Source organism: Hyla sarda, chromosome 7 (assembly GCF_029499605.1).
Source record: "Hyla sarda isolate aHylSar1 chromosome 7, aHylSar1.hap1, whole genome shotgun sequence".
Lineage (NCBI taxonomy): Eukaryota > Metazoa > Chordata > Amphibia > Anura > Hylidae > Hyla > Hyla sarda.
Genome location: NC_079195.1, coordinates 28721420 through 28740447, shown reverse-complemented (window position 1 = coordinate 28740447; position 19028 = coordinate 28721420). Strand labels below are relative to the sequence as shown.

General features: G+C 48.1%; 1 protein-coding gene across 3 annotated transcripts in view; it reads left to right on the top strand.

Annotated features, from left to right (window-relative positions):
- The first annotated feature begins 4921 nt into the window (after window positions 1-4921).
- PEX5 (peroxisomal biogenesis factor 5) overlaps window positions 4922-19028 on the top strand; it is a 46874-nt gene continuing 32767 nt past the window's right edge. The window contains exons 1-4 of one of the 3 annotated variants that reach the window (XM_056532863.1): window positions 4922-5328; window positions 5418-5570; window positions 7255-7290; window positions 8468-8600. In XM_056532863.1, the coding sequence (XP_056388838.1) occupies window positions 5433-5570; window positions 7255-7290; window positions 8468-8600 (307 nt within the window). In that variant the 5' untranslated portion in view covers window positions 4922-5328; window positions 5418-5432. The remainder of the gene's footprint in view (window positions 5329-5417; window positions 5571-7254; window positions 7291-8467; window positions 8601-19028) is intronic. The other 2 variants (XM_056532862.1, XM_056532864.1) reach the window with 2 other exon arrangements.

Below are 19028 nucleotides of genomic sequence, written 5' to 3'. Positions count from 1 at the left end.
ACACAGACCCCCTGAACTAATACAGACCCCAGACAAGAACTCTGAACAAACACAGACCCCCTACACTAATACAGACCCCAGACAAGAACACTGAACAAACACAAACCTCCTACACTAATACAGACCCCAGACAAGAACCCTGAATAAAAACAGACCCCCTGAACTAATACAGACCCCAGACAAGAACCCTGAACAAACAGACCCCCTGAACTAATACAGACCCCAAACAAGAACCCTGAACCAGACCCCCTACACTAATACAGACCCAAGACAAGAACCCTGAACCCAGACAAGAACCCTGAACACAGACCCCCTGAACTAATACAGACCCAAGACAAGAACCCTGAACAAACACAGACCCCCTGAACTAATAGACCCCAGACAAGAACCCTGAATAAACACAGACCCCCTGAACTAATACAGACCCCAGACAAGAACCCTGAATAAACACAGACCCCCTGAACTAATAAAGACCCCAGACAAGAACCCTGAACAAACACAGACCCCCTGAACTAATACAGACCGCAGACAAGAACCCTGAATAAACACAGACCCCCTGAACTAATAGAGACCCCAGACAAGAACTCTGAACCCAGACAAGAACCCTGAACACAGACCCCCTGAACTAATACAGACCCAAGACAAGAACCCTGAACAAACACAGACCCCCTGAACTAATAGACCCCAGACAAGAACCCTGAATAAACACAGACCCCCTGAACTAATACAGACCCAAGACAAGAACCCTGAACAAACACAGACCCCCTGAACTAATACAGACCCCAGACAAGAACCCTGAATAAAGACACACCCCCTGAACAAATACAGACCCCAGACAAGAACCCTGAATAAACACAGACCCCCTGAACAAATACAGACCCCAGACAAGAACCCTGAATAAACACAGACCCCCTGAACTAATACAGACCCAAGACAAGAACCCTGAACAAACACAGACCCCCTGAACTAATACAGACCCCAGACAAGAACCCTGAATAAAGACACACCCCCTGAACTAATACAGACCCCAGACAAGAACCCTGAATAAACACAGACCCCCTGAACAAATACAGACCCCAGACAAGAACCCTGAATAAACACAGACCCCCTGAACAAATACAGACCCCAGACAAGAACCCTGAATAAACACAGACCCCCTGAACTAATACAGACCCCAGACAAGAACCCTGAATAAACACAGACCCCCTGAACTAATACAGACCCCAGACAAGAACTCTGAACAAACACAGACCCCCTACACTAATACAGACCCCAGACAAGAACACTGAACAAACACAAACCTCCTACACTAATACAGACCCCAGACAAGAACCCTGAATAAAAACAGACCCCCTGAACTAATACAGACCCCAGACAAGAACCCTGAACAAACAGACCCCCTGAACTAATACAGACCCCAGACAAGAACCCTGAACAAACAGACCCCCTGAACTAATACAGACCCCAAACAAGAACCCTGAACCAGACCCCCTACACTAATACAGACCCAAGACAAGAACCCTGAACCCAGACAAGAACCCTGAACACAGACCCCCTGAACTAATACAGACCCAAGACAAGAACCCTGAACAAACACAGACCCCCTGAACTAATAGACCCCAGACAAGAACCCTGAATAAACACAGACCCCCTGAACTAATACAGACCCCAGACAAGAACCCTGAATAAACACAGACCCCCTGAACTAATAAAGACCCCAGACAAGAACCCTGAACAAACACAGACCCCCTGAACTAATACAGACCGCAGACAAGAACCCTGAATAAACACAGACCCCCTGAACTAATAGAGACCCCAGACAAGAACTCTGAACAAACACAGACCTCCTACACTAATAAAGACCCCCAGACAAGAAACCTGAATAAACACAGACCCCCTGAACTAATACAGACCCCAGACAAGAACCCTGTCCGGACATGCTGGGAGTTGTAGTTTTGCTACAGCTGGAGGCACCCTGGTTGGGAAACACTGGGTTAGACAGTCAGGACTGGGTATCCATAGACCTTGTGTTGAGGCTTATACTTGGTTGCCACAGTGACAACCAGAACCTAGTATATATATATTATATATAGTGAAATCATTCTATTTTTCTAATCAAATATATATTGCCTGCAGGCACCACTAGGGGGAGCTAACTACATATGCATTAATACAGCTGGCATTGACCTTAATGGGAGCAGCTCCCCTAGTGGGGATAGTGTGACAGGAGGCCAGTGATGCAGATTAGTGCTGAGGCTCCTCCCACCACAGACCATTTAGCCGTCATGTGATCTGCCTCTATAAAAGGTATGGGGTCTGGGTTTACTAATACACTGCAGCAAACCTTCAGCTGTGAGGTTGTGTACAGGTTTTCAGCCTCTGGATGTAAACAATGAATGTCTCCATTTGCTGACAGCAAGCAGTTATCTGAATATGGTGGGGTCTGATTTCCAAATTATCAGGCTCCAGACTAAAGGATCATGGCGGCCAGCAGCACTGGGGTCAAATCCAAGAAAGGAGACATCTCATGGAGTTCTATATGTTCTCCTGTATTTATATAGGTGACTCTGGGACTGAGGTGAGTGATGACAGTCTGTGTACAGCGCCGCAGAATATGTTGGTGCCATGTAAGTAACAAGAATGTATAAATAACTGGAGGGTGGGGCTCATATTCAGCATATATACCGTGCTGCAGATCATTACCTCTAGTGACCGCCCCACTGATGGTACTAACCCCATTACCCAGATGTCTCTCTGCCCTCCATACTGTGACTGGCAATCTCTCCTCCTCCCTCCATACTGTGACTGGCAATCTCTCTCCTCCCTCCATACTGTGACTGGCAATCTCTCTCCTCCTCCCTCCATACTGTGACTGGCAGTCTCTCTCCTCCCTCCATACTGTGACTGGCAGTCTCTCTCCTCCTCCCTCCATACTGTGACTGGCAATCTCTCCTCCTCCTCCCTCCATACTGTGACTGGCAATCTCTCCTCCTCCCTCCATACTGTGACTGGCAATCTCTCCTCCTCCTCCCTCCATACTGTGACTGGCAATCTCTCCTCCTCCTCCCTCCATACTGTGACTGGCAATCTCTCTCCTCCTCCCTCCATACTGTGACTGGCAATCTCTCCTCCCTCCATACTGTGACTGGCAATCTCTCCTCCCTCCATACTGTGACTGGCAATCTCTCCTCCCTCCATACTGTGACTGGCAATCTCTCCTCCTCCTCCCTCCATACTGTGACTGGCAATCTCTCCTCCTCCTCCCTCCATACTGTGACTGGCAATCTCTCCTCCTCCCTCCATACTGTGACTGGCAATCTCTCTCCTCCTCCCTCCATACTGTGACTGGCAATCTCTCCTCCTCCCTCCATACTGTGACTGGCAATCTCTCCTCCTCCCTCCATACTGTGACTGGCAGTCTCTCCTCCTCCCTCCATACTGTGACTGGCAGTCTCTCTCCTCCTCCTCCCCCCCCCCATACTGTAACTGGCAGTCTCTCCTCCTCCTCCCTCCATACTGTGACTGGCAATCTCTCCTCCTCCCTCCATACTGTGACTGGCAATCTCTCCTCCTCCCTCCATACTGTGACTGGCAATCTCTCCTCCTCCTCCCTCCATACTGTGACTGGCAGTCTCTCCTCCTCCCTCCATACTGTGACTGGCAGTCTCTCTCCTCCTCCCTCCATACTGTGACTGGCAATCTCTCCTCCCTCCATACTGTGACTGGCAATCTCTCCTCCTCCCTCCATACTGTGACTGGCAATCTCTCTCCTCCTCCCTCCATACTGTGACTGGCAATCTCTCCTCCTCCCTCCATACTGTGACTGGCAGTCTCTCCTCCTCCCTCCATACTGTGACTGGCAGTCTCTCTCCTCCTCCCTCCATACTGTGACTGGCAATCTCTCCTCCCTCCATACTGTGACTGGCAATCTCTCCTCCTCCCTCCATACTGTGACTGGCAATCTCTCTCCTCCTCCCTCCATACTGTGACTGGCAATCTCTCCTCCTCCCTCCATACTGTGACTGGCAGTCTCTCCTCCTCCCTCCATACTGTGACTGGCAGTCTCTCTCCTCCTCCTCCCCCCCCCCATACTGTAACTGGCAGTCTCTCCTCCTCCTCCCTCCATACTGTGACTGGCAGTCTCTCCTCCTCCTCCCTCCATACTGTGACTGGCAATTTCTCCTCCTCCCTCCATACTGTGACTGGCAGTCTCTCTCCTCCTCCTCCCTCCATACTGTGACTGGCAGTCTCTCTCCTCCCTCCATACTGTGACTGGCAGTCTCTCTCCTCCTCCTCCCTCCATACTGTGACTGGCAGTCTCTCTCCTCCTCCCTCCATACTGAGACTGGCAGTCTCTCTCCTCCTCCTCCTCCCTCCATACTGTGACTGGCAGTCTCTCTCCTCCTCCTCCCTCCATACTGAGACTGGCAGTCTCTCTCCTCCTCCTCCCTCCATACTGAGACTGGCAGTCTCTCCTCCTCCTCCCTCCATACTGAGACTGGCAGTCTCTCTCCTCCTCCTCCCTCCATACTGTGACTGGCAGTCTCTCTCCTCCTCCTCCCTCCATACTGTGACTGGCAGTCTCTCTCCTCCTCCTCCCTCCATACTGTGACTGGCAGTCTCTCTCCTCCTCCTCCCTCCATACTGTGACTGGCAGGCAGTCTCTCTCCTCCCAGTCTCTCCTCCCCTTGGAGCTCCATCTCCCTGTGCCTGATTAAGAAGTCAACTTAAGCATTGACTGTATCTTTCCCCTGTGCCCGGCTGTCTCTCAGTCCTTCCCCCCTGTCTCTCAGTCCTTCCTCCTGTGCCCGGCTCTCCCTCCACCCCCCCAATCCCCCCCCCCCCCCCCCCCCCCCCCCCCTGTGCCCGGCTTGCTCTCCCTCCACCCCCCCCCCCCCCCTGTGCCCGGCTTGCTCTCCCTCCTTTTCCCTATGCCAGGCTGTCTCGCTCTCCTGCTTTCCCCTTGTGCCTGGTGGTCTGTCTCCCTCTTCCCTGTGCCCCCTGGCTCTCTCTTCCCTCCTTCCTCTGGGCTGTGACTTGAGGTCTTTCCCTGTCTCCTTCCCTCCTATGCCCGGCTGTCTCTCTACAGTGCCTGACTGTCACTCTCTCTTCCCTCCTTCCTCTGGGCTGTGACTTGCAGTCTCTCTCCTCCCCCTGATCTCTGTACCTTTAACTGTCTCTCCTCCCACTGAACTCTGACTGTGAGACACACAGGAAGAGACAGTCCTGGGGGCCAGAGAGACACATACATGGCAGAGAGACGCACACACATCCTGAGATAGACGTCTGTACAGACAGAAGGAGGAGACACAGGGCCGGCTGTATCAGGTATGTGGTGGGGGGACTGTCACGGTATATGGTGGGGGGGGACTGTCACGTCTGGGGGAACTGGTCTCTCACATGTTGCTGTCTCTAAGTTGCAGGTTGTCATCATGGCGATGCGAGGACTGGTGGACACAGAGTGTGGGGGTGCTAATCCCCTTATGAAGCTGACCGGTCACTTCACCCAGGATAAAGGTCTGCGGCAGGAAGGATTGCCCAGCGTGGCGTGGCCCCCAGGAGCCACCGCTGTAAGTGAACCCCCCCCAAGTTAGTGCAAATGTGACCAGGGCTGTGGAGTCGGTAGATAAATGTTCCGACTCCGGAGTTTTCTGTACTTCCAACTCTGACTCCCCGACTCTGACTCCCCGACTCTGACTCCCCGACTCCTCTGTATTAATATGTGAATGTATTTTATACATTCCTTGAAGGAAAGAAAGGTAACATACCTGTCATTACCACAGGACTACTGGCTGGGAAGCCAACAGTCTACTGTATTGAACAGTTTGTGTGCTGATCTGCTGCTGAAGATAGGGCAGTGGGAGGATCCAGGAAGGGGCATTTATTATAAAACATGATTTCCCTAGTAGAATCCCATAGTCATGTTTAAAGGGGTACTCCGCCCCTAGACATCTTATCCCCTATCCAAAGGATAGGGGATAAGATGTCAGATTGCCGGAGTCCCGCTGCTGGGGACCCCCGGGATCGCCGCTGCGGCACCGCGCTTTCATTACTACACAGAGCGAGTTCGGGGGACGGATACAGAGCGATACAGGGGACGGAGCAGCGTTACGTCATAGCTCTGCCCCTCGGGAAATCACAGCCCGCCCCCTTAATGCAAGTCTATGGCAGGGGGCGTGACGACCGCCAAGCCCCCTCCCATAGACTTGTATTGAGGGGGCTGGCCGTGACATCACGAGGGGCAGAGCCATGACGTAACGGTGCTCCAACCCCTCTGTATCGCCCGTCATTACGCACAGAGCGAACTCGCAGCGGCAATCCCAGGGGTCTGACATCTTATCCCCTATCCTTTGGATGTCTAGGTGTGGAGTACCCCTTTAAGCTAACAATCGAGTTTACAAGTTTTTATAGCCTTAGCTGAATGGCAGCAGTTTTTCCAATGGTTTACAGCTTCAGTCTTGAACTATTGACCCTCCATTCCCTTCACTTATACAAGTGTCTCTAGTCCTGCAAAAAAATTATTTCCTTAACCCCTTATCAGTGAGAGGCTAGGTTACCCATGGGTTCCCTGTAACAGCAGAACACAACACTATGGAAAGTATAAGTATTGCCGCTCCTAATTGTGCGTTGCGTGCCATATAGTGAAGCACATGAAAAGCTTCTTCACGGTCACTTAACGTGTTCGTTTTGCGGTTACGTGAGGCGCTGCATGCATTGGTCTTTATTCTTACAGTAGAGAAATCATTAATTATAACTTTTTGTGAATTGGGACATTTAAACTTGCTTTTTTTTTAATTTTTTTTAATTCCAATCTAAATTAGTAGGAGTCTGAGTCGGTGCATTGTTTGCCGACTCCGACTCCAGGTACCCAAAATTTCGTCCGACTCCACAGCGCTGAATGTGACGCCCCCACCGCAGCTCCAATATAGAATGCTACACGTCCTCATTACAGGCTCTGCTGTTTTTGCCACTTTCTAATCTATTCAGTGTTTCCATTCTTTACCATTATGAAGTCCTCTGCTGTCTGTCAGTAAATGGAAACATTCCCATTTACATCCGGAGGCTGAAAACCTGTCCTACCTTCTCCGAGCCGAGGGTTTGCTGCAGTTGCGAGACATATTAGATCAGATTTTTCTGTCTCTGGAATGTAAACATATTGTTCTATTTACTGACAGCATGCAGAGATCTTGAAAATAGAAATGAACTGAAACGCCTGTGATGCCTTTTCTTCTTCTTTTTTTTTTTTTCTTGCAGATCTCGAAGCCTCTTGGAGAAGCTACAGAAGATGAGGTGAGAACAAGTTCATGTGCAGTACAATACATTCTGTTGTTCTCTGTTATCAGCCATTTAAAGGGGTACTCCGCTGCCCCAGCATTCGGAATATTCTGTTCCGAACGCTTGGAGCGAGCGGCGGGGTTGTGACATCACGGCACCTCAATGCAAGTCTATGGGAGGGGGCGTGGCGGCAGCCACGCCCCCTCACATAGACTTGCATTGAGGGGGCATGGCATGACATGACGAGGGGGCGTGGTCATGACATCATAACCTCCGCCGACGGACCCAGCACTCTGAAAGAATGCGGGGGGATGCACAGAGATTGCAGGGGTCCCAGCTGCAGTCAGATGTCTTATCCCCTATCCTTTGGATAGGGGATAAGATGTCTAGGGGTGGAGTACCCCTTTAAGGCTTACGGTAGGCTGACTGTAGTCTTCTGCAATGGCATCACCCCATGATCAATTCTTTATTTTGCATATCTCACATGCAGGACTCTGGGAAATCTGGGTGACAACTACTGTAGGTGCTAGTATGGCTTACATATGGTCACCCAGCTTTCCTAGGATCAGAAATAGACATTTTTTTTTAATACTTTAAAGGGGTACTTTCCTGGAAAACATTATTATTATTATTATTATTATTATTATTATTATTATTATTATTATTAATATTAATTATTTTTATTTTTTTTAATCAACTGGTGCCAGAAAGTGAAACAGGTTTGTAAATTACTTCTATTTAAAAATCTTAATCCTTACAGTACTTATCAGCTGCTGTGTGTTCCACAGGAAGTTCTTTTCTTTTTGAATTTCCTTTCTGTCCGACCACAGTGCTCTCTGCTGACACCTCTGTCCATTTTTAGGAACTGTCTGGAACAGCATAGGTTTGCTATGGGGATTTTCTCCTACTCTGGACAGTTCCTGACATGGACAGAGGTGTCAGCAGAGAGCACTGTGGTCAGACAGAAAGGAAATTCAAAAAGAAAAGAACTTCCTGTGGAACATACAGCAGCTTATAAGTACTGGAAAGATTAAGATTTTTATATAGAAGTAATTTACAAATCTGTTTAACTTTCTGGCACCAGTTGATTAAAAAAAATAGTTTTCCAGTGGAGTACCCCTTTAAGGAACTGTTCTTTAAGCGTTAGTCCTGCACTTTCCCACAACACCTCTCCCATCCCTCTTGTCTGCAGCTGGTGTCTGAGTTCCTGCAGTCCCGCACACCTTCCTTGCATACTCGGGCCCCTGATACATTCAAGATGGACGCCCTCCTGGCTGAGATGCAGCAAATCGAGCAGAGCAGTTTCCGTCCTCCGCCGCTCAGAGGTAAGAAGGATTATCAGTCTGGCCAAGTTCTGCAACTTTCTGGTATACTTTGTGTATAAATTAACCTTTAAGAAAAAAAAAAAAATGTAATTTAAAAAAAAAAACTGTTTGCTGTCAGTGAATGGACACATTATCGTTTAAAGGGTGATGTCTCTGTATGTTTAGTGACCAATGGAAACTGTATGGTAGCACACAGACCCTGTCCACCTCTATACTAGGGAGCATGAGCCAAAATGCCCAAGGCAGAGTCTCCCAACCAGTGGGCCTCCAGCTCTTGCAAAAACTACATCTCCCAGCCAAAGGCTGTTTGGGCATGCTGGGACTTGTAGGTTTAGAACAGCTGGAGGCACCCTAGTTGGGAAACACTAGTATAAGGACTGAAAACCTGTCCAGCTGACCTTGTGTGAGCAGCACAAGAGCAGGACAACTTTCAAAGCACCAGACTATTTCCATTCACTATCAGCAAGCGGTGATCTTAAAAATGCTCAGAAAGTTCCAAAACCTTTCTAAACTTGTGACGTGTCTCCTTAAAGGGGTACTAAGTTGGAAAACTTTTTTTTTTTTTTAAATTAACTGGTGCCAGAAAGTTAAACAGATTTGTAAATTACTACTATTAAAAAAATCTTAATCCTTTCAGTACTTATTAACAGCTGTATGCTACAGAGGAAATTCTATTCTCTTTGAATTTCTTTTTTGTCTTGTCCACAGTGCTCTCTGCTGACACCTCTGTCCATATCAGGAACTGTCCAGAGCAGCATAGGTTTGCTATGGGGATTTTCTCCTGCTCTGCACAGTTCCTGATACGGGCATCAGGTGTCAACAGAGAGCACTGTGGACAAGACAAAAAAGAAATTCAAAGAGAAAAGAATTTCCTCTGTAGCATACAGCTGCTAAAAAGTACTGGAAGGATTAAGATTTTTAAATAGAAGTAATTTACAAATCTGATAAAAATAGAATATTAATCCTCAGCTCAATATCAGAAAAATGATTGATGGAGGATGCCTGGTATCAATAATAGAGAAAAAACACAATTAATGTATAAATGGTATTTTTTTTTTTTTTTTTAATTCGTTTTATTGAAAAGTAAATAACTTTAGACCACAGGCCCATTAAAGTGAACACGAAGCATATCTACAGTACATAGAAAAGGGTCATGAGACCATACATCAAAATACAGAATGCAAGCGACAGGATACTCCAGGTTACATCACATGGTATACATCGAAGTCATAAAACACTACCCAACTGAGGTAGGTAAACTGAAAACAAAATAGAACAAGAAGGCGAACATTTGCCAAAATTAGCAATCGTATACCATCCCGCGAGGAGCACCAATACTATCACTAGTTAGTGGTACCATCAAATAACCCATGATAAATAACCCCGAAAGGCAACCCACGCATCCAAGGAGGGAGAAAAAGAATCGACAAACGTACACAGAAAGAGAAACAAAGGTTAGTAGAGACAACAGACAGCAAGCATAGCATCAATGTATCTTACATTGTCCCAGAGGAGGTCACAGAGTACGAGCATTGAGTCAAGGGAGAGGAACACCAACCACCCCACACAGAATAAAATTTACCCGGGCACTTCCTATTTTTGTACACTATGTGTGAGAAAGGCAATGTAGCATTTACCATAGCCTTCCATTGAGTCAGGGTAGGAGAGCCGGGGTCCATCCATTTAAGAGCAATAGCCTTCCTGGCCAAGAACAAAGTTTCCCGCAAAAACGTACGTACGTGATGTGTCCATATCTCTTCATCTAAGATACCAAAAAGGCAGATCAAAGGATCAAGAGATAGGGAAGGTTGAGCCAGAGTAGCTAAAAAAGTGAGCACTGCATGCCAGAAAGCTGCGATATAGGGGCAGGCCCATATCAAATGCCAAAAGTCTGCCCTGGCAGCGCTACAGCGATGACAAGCATCGGAGTCTGAACGACCCATTCTATGGAGCCTTAAAGGAGTGATATAACTATAGTGTATAATGTTCAATTGGATCAATTTATTATTCGCTGCCGGGGACACTAACATGTGGGAGGAAAAAATGTCCTCCCATTCATCCTTAGTCAAATTAGGGATATGGGATTCCCAATGCCGGACCGCCGGTACTGGAATGCGGGAGTTCTTGGCCTGAATAAGATGCGTGTACAGGATGGACACCAGCCCCCTGGGACCCTGTGACTTCAGAACCCCAATGAGGGGAAACGCTGATATCAATGGGCTCCCCATTGGGAACTGGGCATTCAGGGCGTGTCGGAGCTGGAGGTATTTAAAAAAACTGTTTCTGGGAAGAGCATGACTGGATTGCAACTGATCAAATGAACAGAGCACATTGTCACGATAAACATGCCCCAAAGTAAGCACCCCCACGTTCTGCCAGAAGACTGGGTCCAGAGCATCGCTCACTTGAGGAAGTTGAGGATTATGCCATAGAGGGGTATCCTCAGCGATGTCAGTATATCCATATATCCCCTTAACAGCCCGCCATACCTTTATGGCCAGCTTATGAAGTTGGAGGTAAGCTCCACCACCAAGGACAGGGCTATCTAGCAGCATCCTAAGGGTCATTATCGGGACAGACCTAGCTAAGGACTGTTCGGAATCCGGCATCACATCCCCAGAGATCCAGTGCCTGATATACCGAAGTTGACCGGCCAAATAATATAAATAAAAATCAGGGAGTGACATTCCCGCCGCCAACTTGGGGCGTTGTAACGTGGTTAGCCGAATTTTAGGTCTATTGGGGCCCCAAATAAATGGTGAAAGAAGGGAGTGAAGAGAATCAAAGAAGTGTCTAGGTACAGGCACTGAGGCATGCTCCAGCGCATAAAGGCACTTAGGTAAGACAATGAGTTTAATAAGATTGATACGACCAGCGACCGATAATGGGAGCGTGGCCCACACTCGGAACTTCGCTTTAACATAAGGAAGTAGAGTGAGTATGTTGGCGGACAGGTCAAGCAAAGGATCTCTGTGAATGTGAACCCCCAAATACTTAAATGAGGAAACCACCGGGAGGCCATTCATTACCGGGGGCCAATCCCTAGACAGAAGCGGCATCACTGCAGACTTAGTCCAGTTGATGAGTAGACCAGAGAAATACCCAAAACGGTCCATGAGTGCCATGACGTAAGGAAGCATCAATGTAGGGTCAGAGAGGAATAACACCATATCATCGGCATAGAGGCCTATGCGCTCCTCCCGGCCCCCCGTAGACATACCTCGGAAGCCAGGATCCTGCCGAATGCGGAGGGCGAGGGGCTCCACTGCCACCGCAAACAGAAGCGGGGACAAGGGACACCCCTGACGCGTCCCCGGCCGAGAGCAAATGGGGAAGAACACACACCATTCACCAGGATCTGGGCCTGCGGGCATCTGTACAGGAGGGACACCCATTTTCTAAAGTTAGGACCAAAACCAAATTTAACAAGGGTAGCCTGCAAATAACCCCATTCCACGGAATCAAAGGCCTTGGCGGCGTCCAGCGACGCCAAAGCCCAATCTCCCCCCAGAGCGTTCTCCACCTGGACAGCCGCCTGTACCCTACGGATGTTATCGGATGTGGATTTGCCAGGTATGAAGCCGGATTGATCTGGGTGAATTATGGATAGGATTACCTTGTTCAATCGGTTAGCTAAAACTTTCGTAAGCACCTTATAATCCAGATTCAGCAGCGAAATGGGTCTGTAAGAACCGCACTCCACAGGATTTTTATCAGGTTTTAGGAGGACAACTATGGTTGCCTCATACATAGAGGCAGGTAGAATACCATCCTCAAATGCCCGTTCAAACATTGCAAGCAGGGATGGAAGGAGCATGTCGGAATACCGCAAGTAAACCTCCAGTGGAAGGCCATCAGGGCCCGGAGATTTACCCTTAGTCATGTCCCCCATGGCATCCTGAATCTCCAGTAAGGAGAGGGGGGCCTCCAACATCATCCGATCACTATCCGATAGTACCGGAAAGTCAATACCGTCCAGGTAGGTGTCCAGCTCCTCAGCACCATACTGCACCTGTGAAGAATAAAGATTAGAGTAGTATGTGGCAAAGCAACGCGCAATGTCCGCAACCCCCAACAGCTCGGACCCATCCGAGGCCACTATCTTAAGAATCGCAGGGGCAGAAGAGTTCTGCCTGACTATATGTGCTAACAGCTTACTAGATTGATTGCCATGTTCAAAGTAGAATTGTTTTGTGAAAAACAGCTTTCTATTGGCCTTCTCTGAGAGGTGCAGCATATATTGCCGCCCCGCACTCAGCCATTCAACCTTATTAGCCTCGGATGAGTCCGCAACGTATCGGGCCTCCAGCTCCGCACATCGTCCAGCCAGCTCCTCCTCCCGCCTAGACGCTGACTTTTTGAGAAAGGAGATAGTGGAGCGCAAGCACCCCCTCAAATACGCCTTCAATGTCTCCCACACCAGGATGGGGGAACTCCCAGGGGAATTGGCCTCAAGAAAGACTCGAAGCTGGTCCGGAATACGGTCGCAGGAGCCTATCTGTTCCAGCCAGAAAGGGTGGATTTTCCACCTCCTCGGTGAACCAGGATCTACCATGGAGACATCAAGCATTAGGGGGGAATGGTCTGATATAGCCCGCGGTTCATAGGAAACCGCTGAAACCTGGGGAAGAAGGAGCGAGTTGCCACATGCAAGGTCGATCCTGGACAGCGCATTTCTGCCCAGAGTGTGACAAGAGTATTGCCTAGCCTGAGGGTACCTGGCCCTAAAAATGTCTACCCATCCAACCTCCTCCAAAAACAGCGATAAAGGGCCACCCCCAACTCCCACCGGGACCCCCCTGGGGCTATGGCGATCTAGGGACGGATTCGGTACCATGTTGAAGTCCCCCATACAGAGGACACGGGCAGAGGGATAACTAGCTGCGAAGGTAACCGCCCTATGGAGTATATCCATAGAGGCAGGGGGAGGGTTGTATATGAATAAGAAGACAAAAGGCACATTATTTAAAAATGCGTATACAAAGATAAAACGACCCTGTGAATCCTTACGTACTGTAACTGGGTCCCACCTTACTCTCCGACTAACCAGTAGGGAAACCCCCCTTGAGAAGGACGTGTGATAGGAGTGCAAGGACCATTGGACCCAGGGTTTAGACAACTGTCCAGCTTTATCTGGAGTAAGATGTGTCTCCTGCAGTGCCACAATATGAGGCTGATACTTTCTAATATGGGAGAATATCATAGTGCGCTTGCGCGGGGTGCGTGCTCCTCTAACATTCCATGACATTATCTTAATATCAGCCATAAGAAGAGACAACACGTAAAACAGCAGGGGGAGAGGTAAAGACAGAGAAGACATACATGCCCCAGCCGGGGTGAGAAACACTGACAGGGATGCGCGGGACCATAAATAGGCCATAGTACTGAAGTGGTAAGACAAAAAACCCTACTAATAGGCGACCTCGCGGGTAGGTATCTTGGAGGCAAAATGAAACCCCAAACTAAGTAGGGGACCAGTAAATAAATCAAACAGTAAACATATCTATACCAGTGTTGCATAAGCATCAGTGGAGCAACAGCTCCATCTAGTGGGGAGAACCTGCTCATACATGCTAACAGTGGAGAACCCTGAGTATGTTCATCAATCATTAGGAGAATATGGGACTGGGACCCGAGAGAAGAAGTGGAGGAAAATACAGGAAAATAAAAACGGGGGGGGGGGGGGGGGGAGGGAGAAAGAGGAAGAGAAAAAAGGGAAAAAAGGAGAAAGCAGGGAGAGAGAGGAAGGAAGTACAGGGAAGAAAAGAAGAAGGAAAAAAAAAAAAAAAAAAAAAAGAGAGAGAGGGGGGATGGGAGGGGGAAAACAGGGGGTGGAGGGAGGGTCTTGCGAAGGAGAGAAGGATAGGGGAAGCAGGAGAAAGAGAGAGGAAATAGAAAATGATAAAACATATATGATCAACAGTAAATCCCATCCCCGACTCAGGAGATTGTCCACCCGTCACCCCGACCCCCCCACAAATGGAAAAAAATAAAAAAAAGAGAATAAATAAATAAAATAAATTTAAAAAAAAAAAAAATAAAATAAATAAATAATAATAATCCCAGCAAACAGGAGTCACACAGCAAGGGACAGTCCAGGTAATCGAGGAACAAAAGGTCACAGGCACTATGGGGGGGGGGGTTCGGTTAGGAAGGGGGAAGGGGGGGGGGGAAACTGGCACATCAGAGAGGGGGGAAGGAGACCAGATAGAGATCGTGTAATAGTAATCCAGCGGCCGATGTCCTCCAAGTCTGAGACTCCAACATAAAAAATAAAAAAATGAACCGACCCAGGGAAAAGGGACAGGGTGACGTGGCAGGTAGACTGGAGAGGGACAGAATAAATCCCTTCAGAGGGTCAGGGTAGGGCCCTCATGCAGTCCCGGAGGAACAGTCCTGAATCAGGGCACACAGCAGTCCAAAGTAAGCAACAGGATGGGGGCAAGGGAAGGGAGAGGTACGGCCTGGGAGCATCAGGGAGACATCAGGTGCATGGGGAGAATGGAGGGCCTGGGGAGACCAGGCTCCCGGGGAGGGGGGAGGAGATGGGAAGGGGGGGGGGGAGAAACGGGGAAAAAAAACCCTCCCGGGGAATCACAGTACCTTGAGCTCCGCAAAGGGGTCCAGGAGACCGGGGCCATACAGGGGGATAGAGGCAAGGGGAGGGAGGGTAAAGGTCATGGCAGGAGGTCCTGTACCAGCATCTCCATCTCACCACGTAATCCTGGGTCACCTACAGGATCCGGATCAATGTTGGCGCCGTAGCCAGTCATCCGCATCCTGCGGGGAAGTAAAGAAAACCGCCCGGTCGCCATCCACGATCCTCAACCGGGCAGGGTATGCCATGGAGTATGGTACCCCTCTCTCTCTCAGCCGCGCCTTGATAGAAGTAAACGAGGCCCTCTTGCGTTGAAGATCAGAGGAGAAGTCCGGGAAAATGGATACCTTTGCGTTCTGCACTATGATCTACGGCAGCCGCCGGGCAGAGCGGAGGATCAAGTCCCGATCATTGCAGTTGAGAAACCTCGCCAATAGAGGACGAGGAGGCACACCAGGGATCGGTGGCTTAGATGGTACTCGGTGTGCTCTCTCCACGGCGTAAGCAGCTGAGAAGGGGGCATCCGGAAAGAGCTCTTTGATCCAGGACTCCACATAGGCCCCCGGGTTCTGACCCTCCGCCCGCTCAGGGAGACCGATCACTCTAATGTTATTCCGGCGCAGCCGGTTCTCGAGGTCGTCATTCTTCTGACGGGCCAAATCCAGTTGCTCCCGGACCTCGCGGAGTGAAGAGGGTAGAGGCTGTACCGTGTCTTCCAGGGTGGAGATGCGTGTCTCAGTCACCCGCTCCCTCAAGGTCTGAAAGTCCTGCCGTAGGAGGCCCACGTCCACCCTGACCTCTTCAAGCTTGCCGGTGAGAGAAGTGCGGCATGTCTGGATCGCCATCAGGAGGGTATCGCTCACCTCCCGAAGGGTAAGGTCAGTAGAATCAGCGCCCTCTTCACGATGTGAAGCCTCTCCTCCCTCCGCAGCCGCTGGTGGAACACGCGCCCCGGCCTGAGCGGCGCCATATTGCCTGTCTGCGCGGGCATAGTCCTGGAGCTTTTCCACGGCCGGTCGATCCTTGTTTCTCGTCGGGTCTTGTTTAGAGGCCATAATGCGGGTCCTCAGCCAAGTCTGTGGGGTCAGGGACTCCAGGATTCACCTCAGGATAAGTTAAATGCAGGTTCTAAGCGGGAGCACTCACAGCGTGCGACCGCTCATCTCAACCGCCAAGCCACGCCCCCTCTGTATAAATGGTATTTAATAAATATTAAATAATGCGTTCCCGCAGGGCCCTACGGTGGCGCACAATTAGTTAAAAAGTAATAATTATAAAATACAACAAGTTGTTATACTACAGAGCGAGTGTATCTATTATGGCTGACAGCCGTATAATGATACACTGGGTGATGATGTGTTATACAGTGTTACTCTGATCAGAATGCTAGTAAATTCAGTGTGCACAAAAATAAAAATAAAACGTTCCTCCTGGAAAGAAAATGGTTTGATAGAAAAAAATGGATAATGCAAGAAAAATAAGTCCTGTAAATGATGGAATTATGGCCTGTAGGATGGATCCTATAATTGGCCTAAAGCAATGTCCTGCAAAAAATCGTATACTATATATGATGATACCATATGAATTGTTTGAATAGTGGGTATTGCAATTGAATCGCTGTTGCCGGTTTCTCCACTCCACAGCCAAATGGCCTACAAATAGAAATAAAGTCACTGGCACGATTGTGCCACTCACCGCACCGCTGGTGGACAGATGGATGATAGACGAATAAGCTCTAGCCGGGGCGGCGTGATGGTCGCAGGATATACAGCCGTTCTCACCGGCGAGCTGTCCCTTGGCGTCAGGTGTACTCTAGCCGGGGCGGAGTGTTGGTCGCAGAATATCCAGCTGCTCTCACCGGCGAGTTAACTCTTGGCGTCTGACGTAGCAGGTCAGCTGATGGCAGGTCAGCTGACCTTGTGCGGGAGGTTAGTTGGCATTAGATGATGTTTTATGATAATACTGCATGCAGATAGAGATATTAATCCAATGATGGAGGGCTCTGCACCGGTTCAGCAGATTAATTTGAATACCGGACCATGTAATAAATGAATAGTGGATGAAATCTCTCCAGAGAGGAACTATCCGATAAGTGCTTGTATAACCGCAGCTGTAGTGTGAACTAGACCAATAAAAGAGGCTCAATCTCAGTTACCAAACGCGTTTCGGGGTTCAAATCAGATTAGTAATACCCCTTCCTCTGTTTTTAACTTTCTGGCACCAGATGATTTACGTGATGTTTTCCACCGGAGTACCCTTTAAGTCAGTGCTCTGCAAACTGCAGCTTTGCAACCATGCTGAGAGTTGTAGTTTTAGAATATTTTTGCAAACACCAATTTTGACCATTGGATTATAGTGGTTACATTACCTTAACCCCTTAAGGACGCAGGACGTAAATGTACCTCCTGGTGAGGTGGTACTTAACGCACCAGGACGTACATTTACGTCCTATGCATAACCGCGGGCATCGGAGCGATGCCCGTGTCATGCGCGGCTGATCCCGGCTGCTGATCGCATACTCAATACAGATCCCGGCATCTGCGGCAGTTCGCCATTTAAATGAACGATCGGATCGCCCGCAGTGCTGCTGCGGGGATCCGATCATTCATAACGCCGCACGGAGGTCCCCTCTCCTTCCTCCGTCCGGCTCCCGGCATCTCCTGCTCTGGTCTGTGATCGAGCAGACCAGAGCAGAAGATCGCCGATAACACTGATCTGTTCTATGTCCTATACATAGAACAGATCAGTATTAGCAATCATGGTATTGCTATGAATAGTCCCCTATGGGGACTATTCAAGTGTAAAAAAAAATGTTAAAAAATGTAAAAGTAAAAGTAAAAAAAAAGTGAAAAATCCCCTCCCCCAATAAAAAAGTAAAACGTCAGTTTTTTCCTATTTTACCCCCAAAAAGCGTAAAAAACATTTTTTATAGACATATTTGGTATCGCCGCGTGCGTAAATGTCCGAACTATTAAAATAAAATGTTAATGATCCCGTACGGTGAACGGCGTGAACGAAAAAAAAGTCCAAAATTCCTACTTTTTTAATACATTTTATAAAAAAAAAAAATTATAAAAAATGTATTAAGTTTTTTACATGCAAATGTGGTATCAAAAAAAAGTACAGATCATGGCGCAAAAAATGAGCCCCCATACCGCCACTTATACGGAAAAATAAAAAAGTTAGAGGTCATCAAAATAAAGGGATTATAAACGTACTAATTTGGTTAAAAAGTTTGTGATTTTTTTTTAAGCACAACAATAATATAAAAGTATGTAATAATGGGTATCATTTTAATCGTATTGACCCTCAGAATAAAGAACACGCGTCATTTTTACCATAAATTGTACGGCGTGAAAACAAAACCTTCCAAAATTAGCAAAATTGCGTTTTTCGTTTTAATTTCCCCACAAAAATAGTGTTTTTTGGTTGCGCCATACATTTTATGATATAATGAGTGATGTCATTACAAAGGACAACTGGTCGCGCAAAAAACAAGCCCTCATACTAGTCTGTAGATGAAAATATAAAAGAGTTATGATTTTTAGAAGGCGAGGAGGAAAAAATGAAAACGTAAAAATTAAATTGTCTGAGTCTTTAAGGCCAAAATGGGCTGAGTCCTTAAGGGGTTAAAGGGGTACTCCTGTGGAAAACGTTTTTTTATTTTTTTTAAATCAACTGGTGCCAGGAAGTTAAACAGATTTGTATATCACTTCTATTAAAAAATCTTAATCCTTCCAGTACTTTTTAGGGGCTATATACTACAGAGAAATCCAAAAAAGAAATGCATTTCCTCTGATGTCATGACCACAATGCTCTCTGCTGACCTC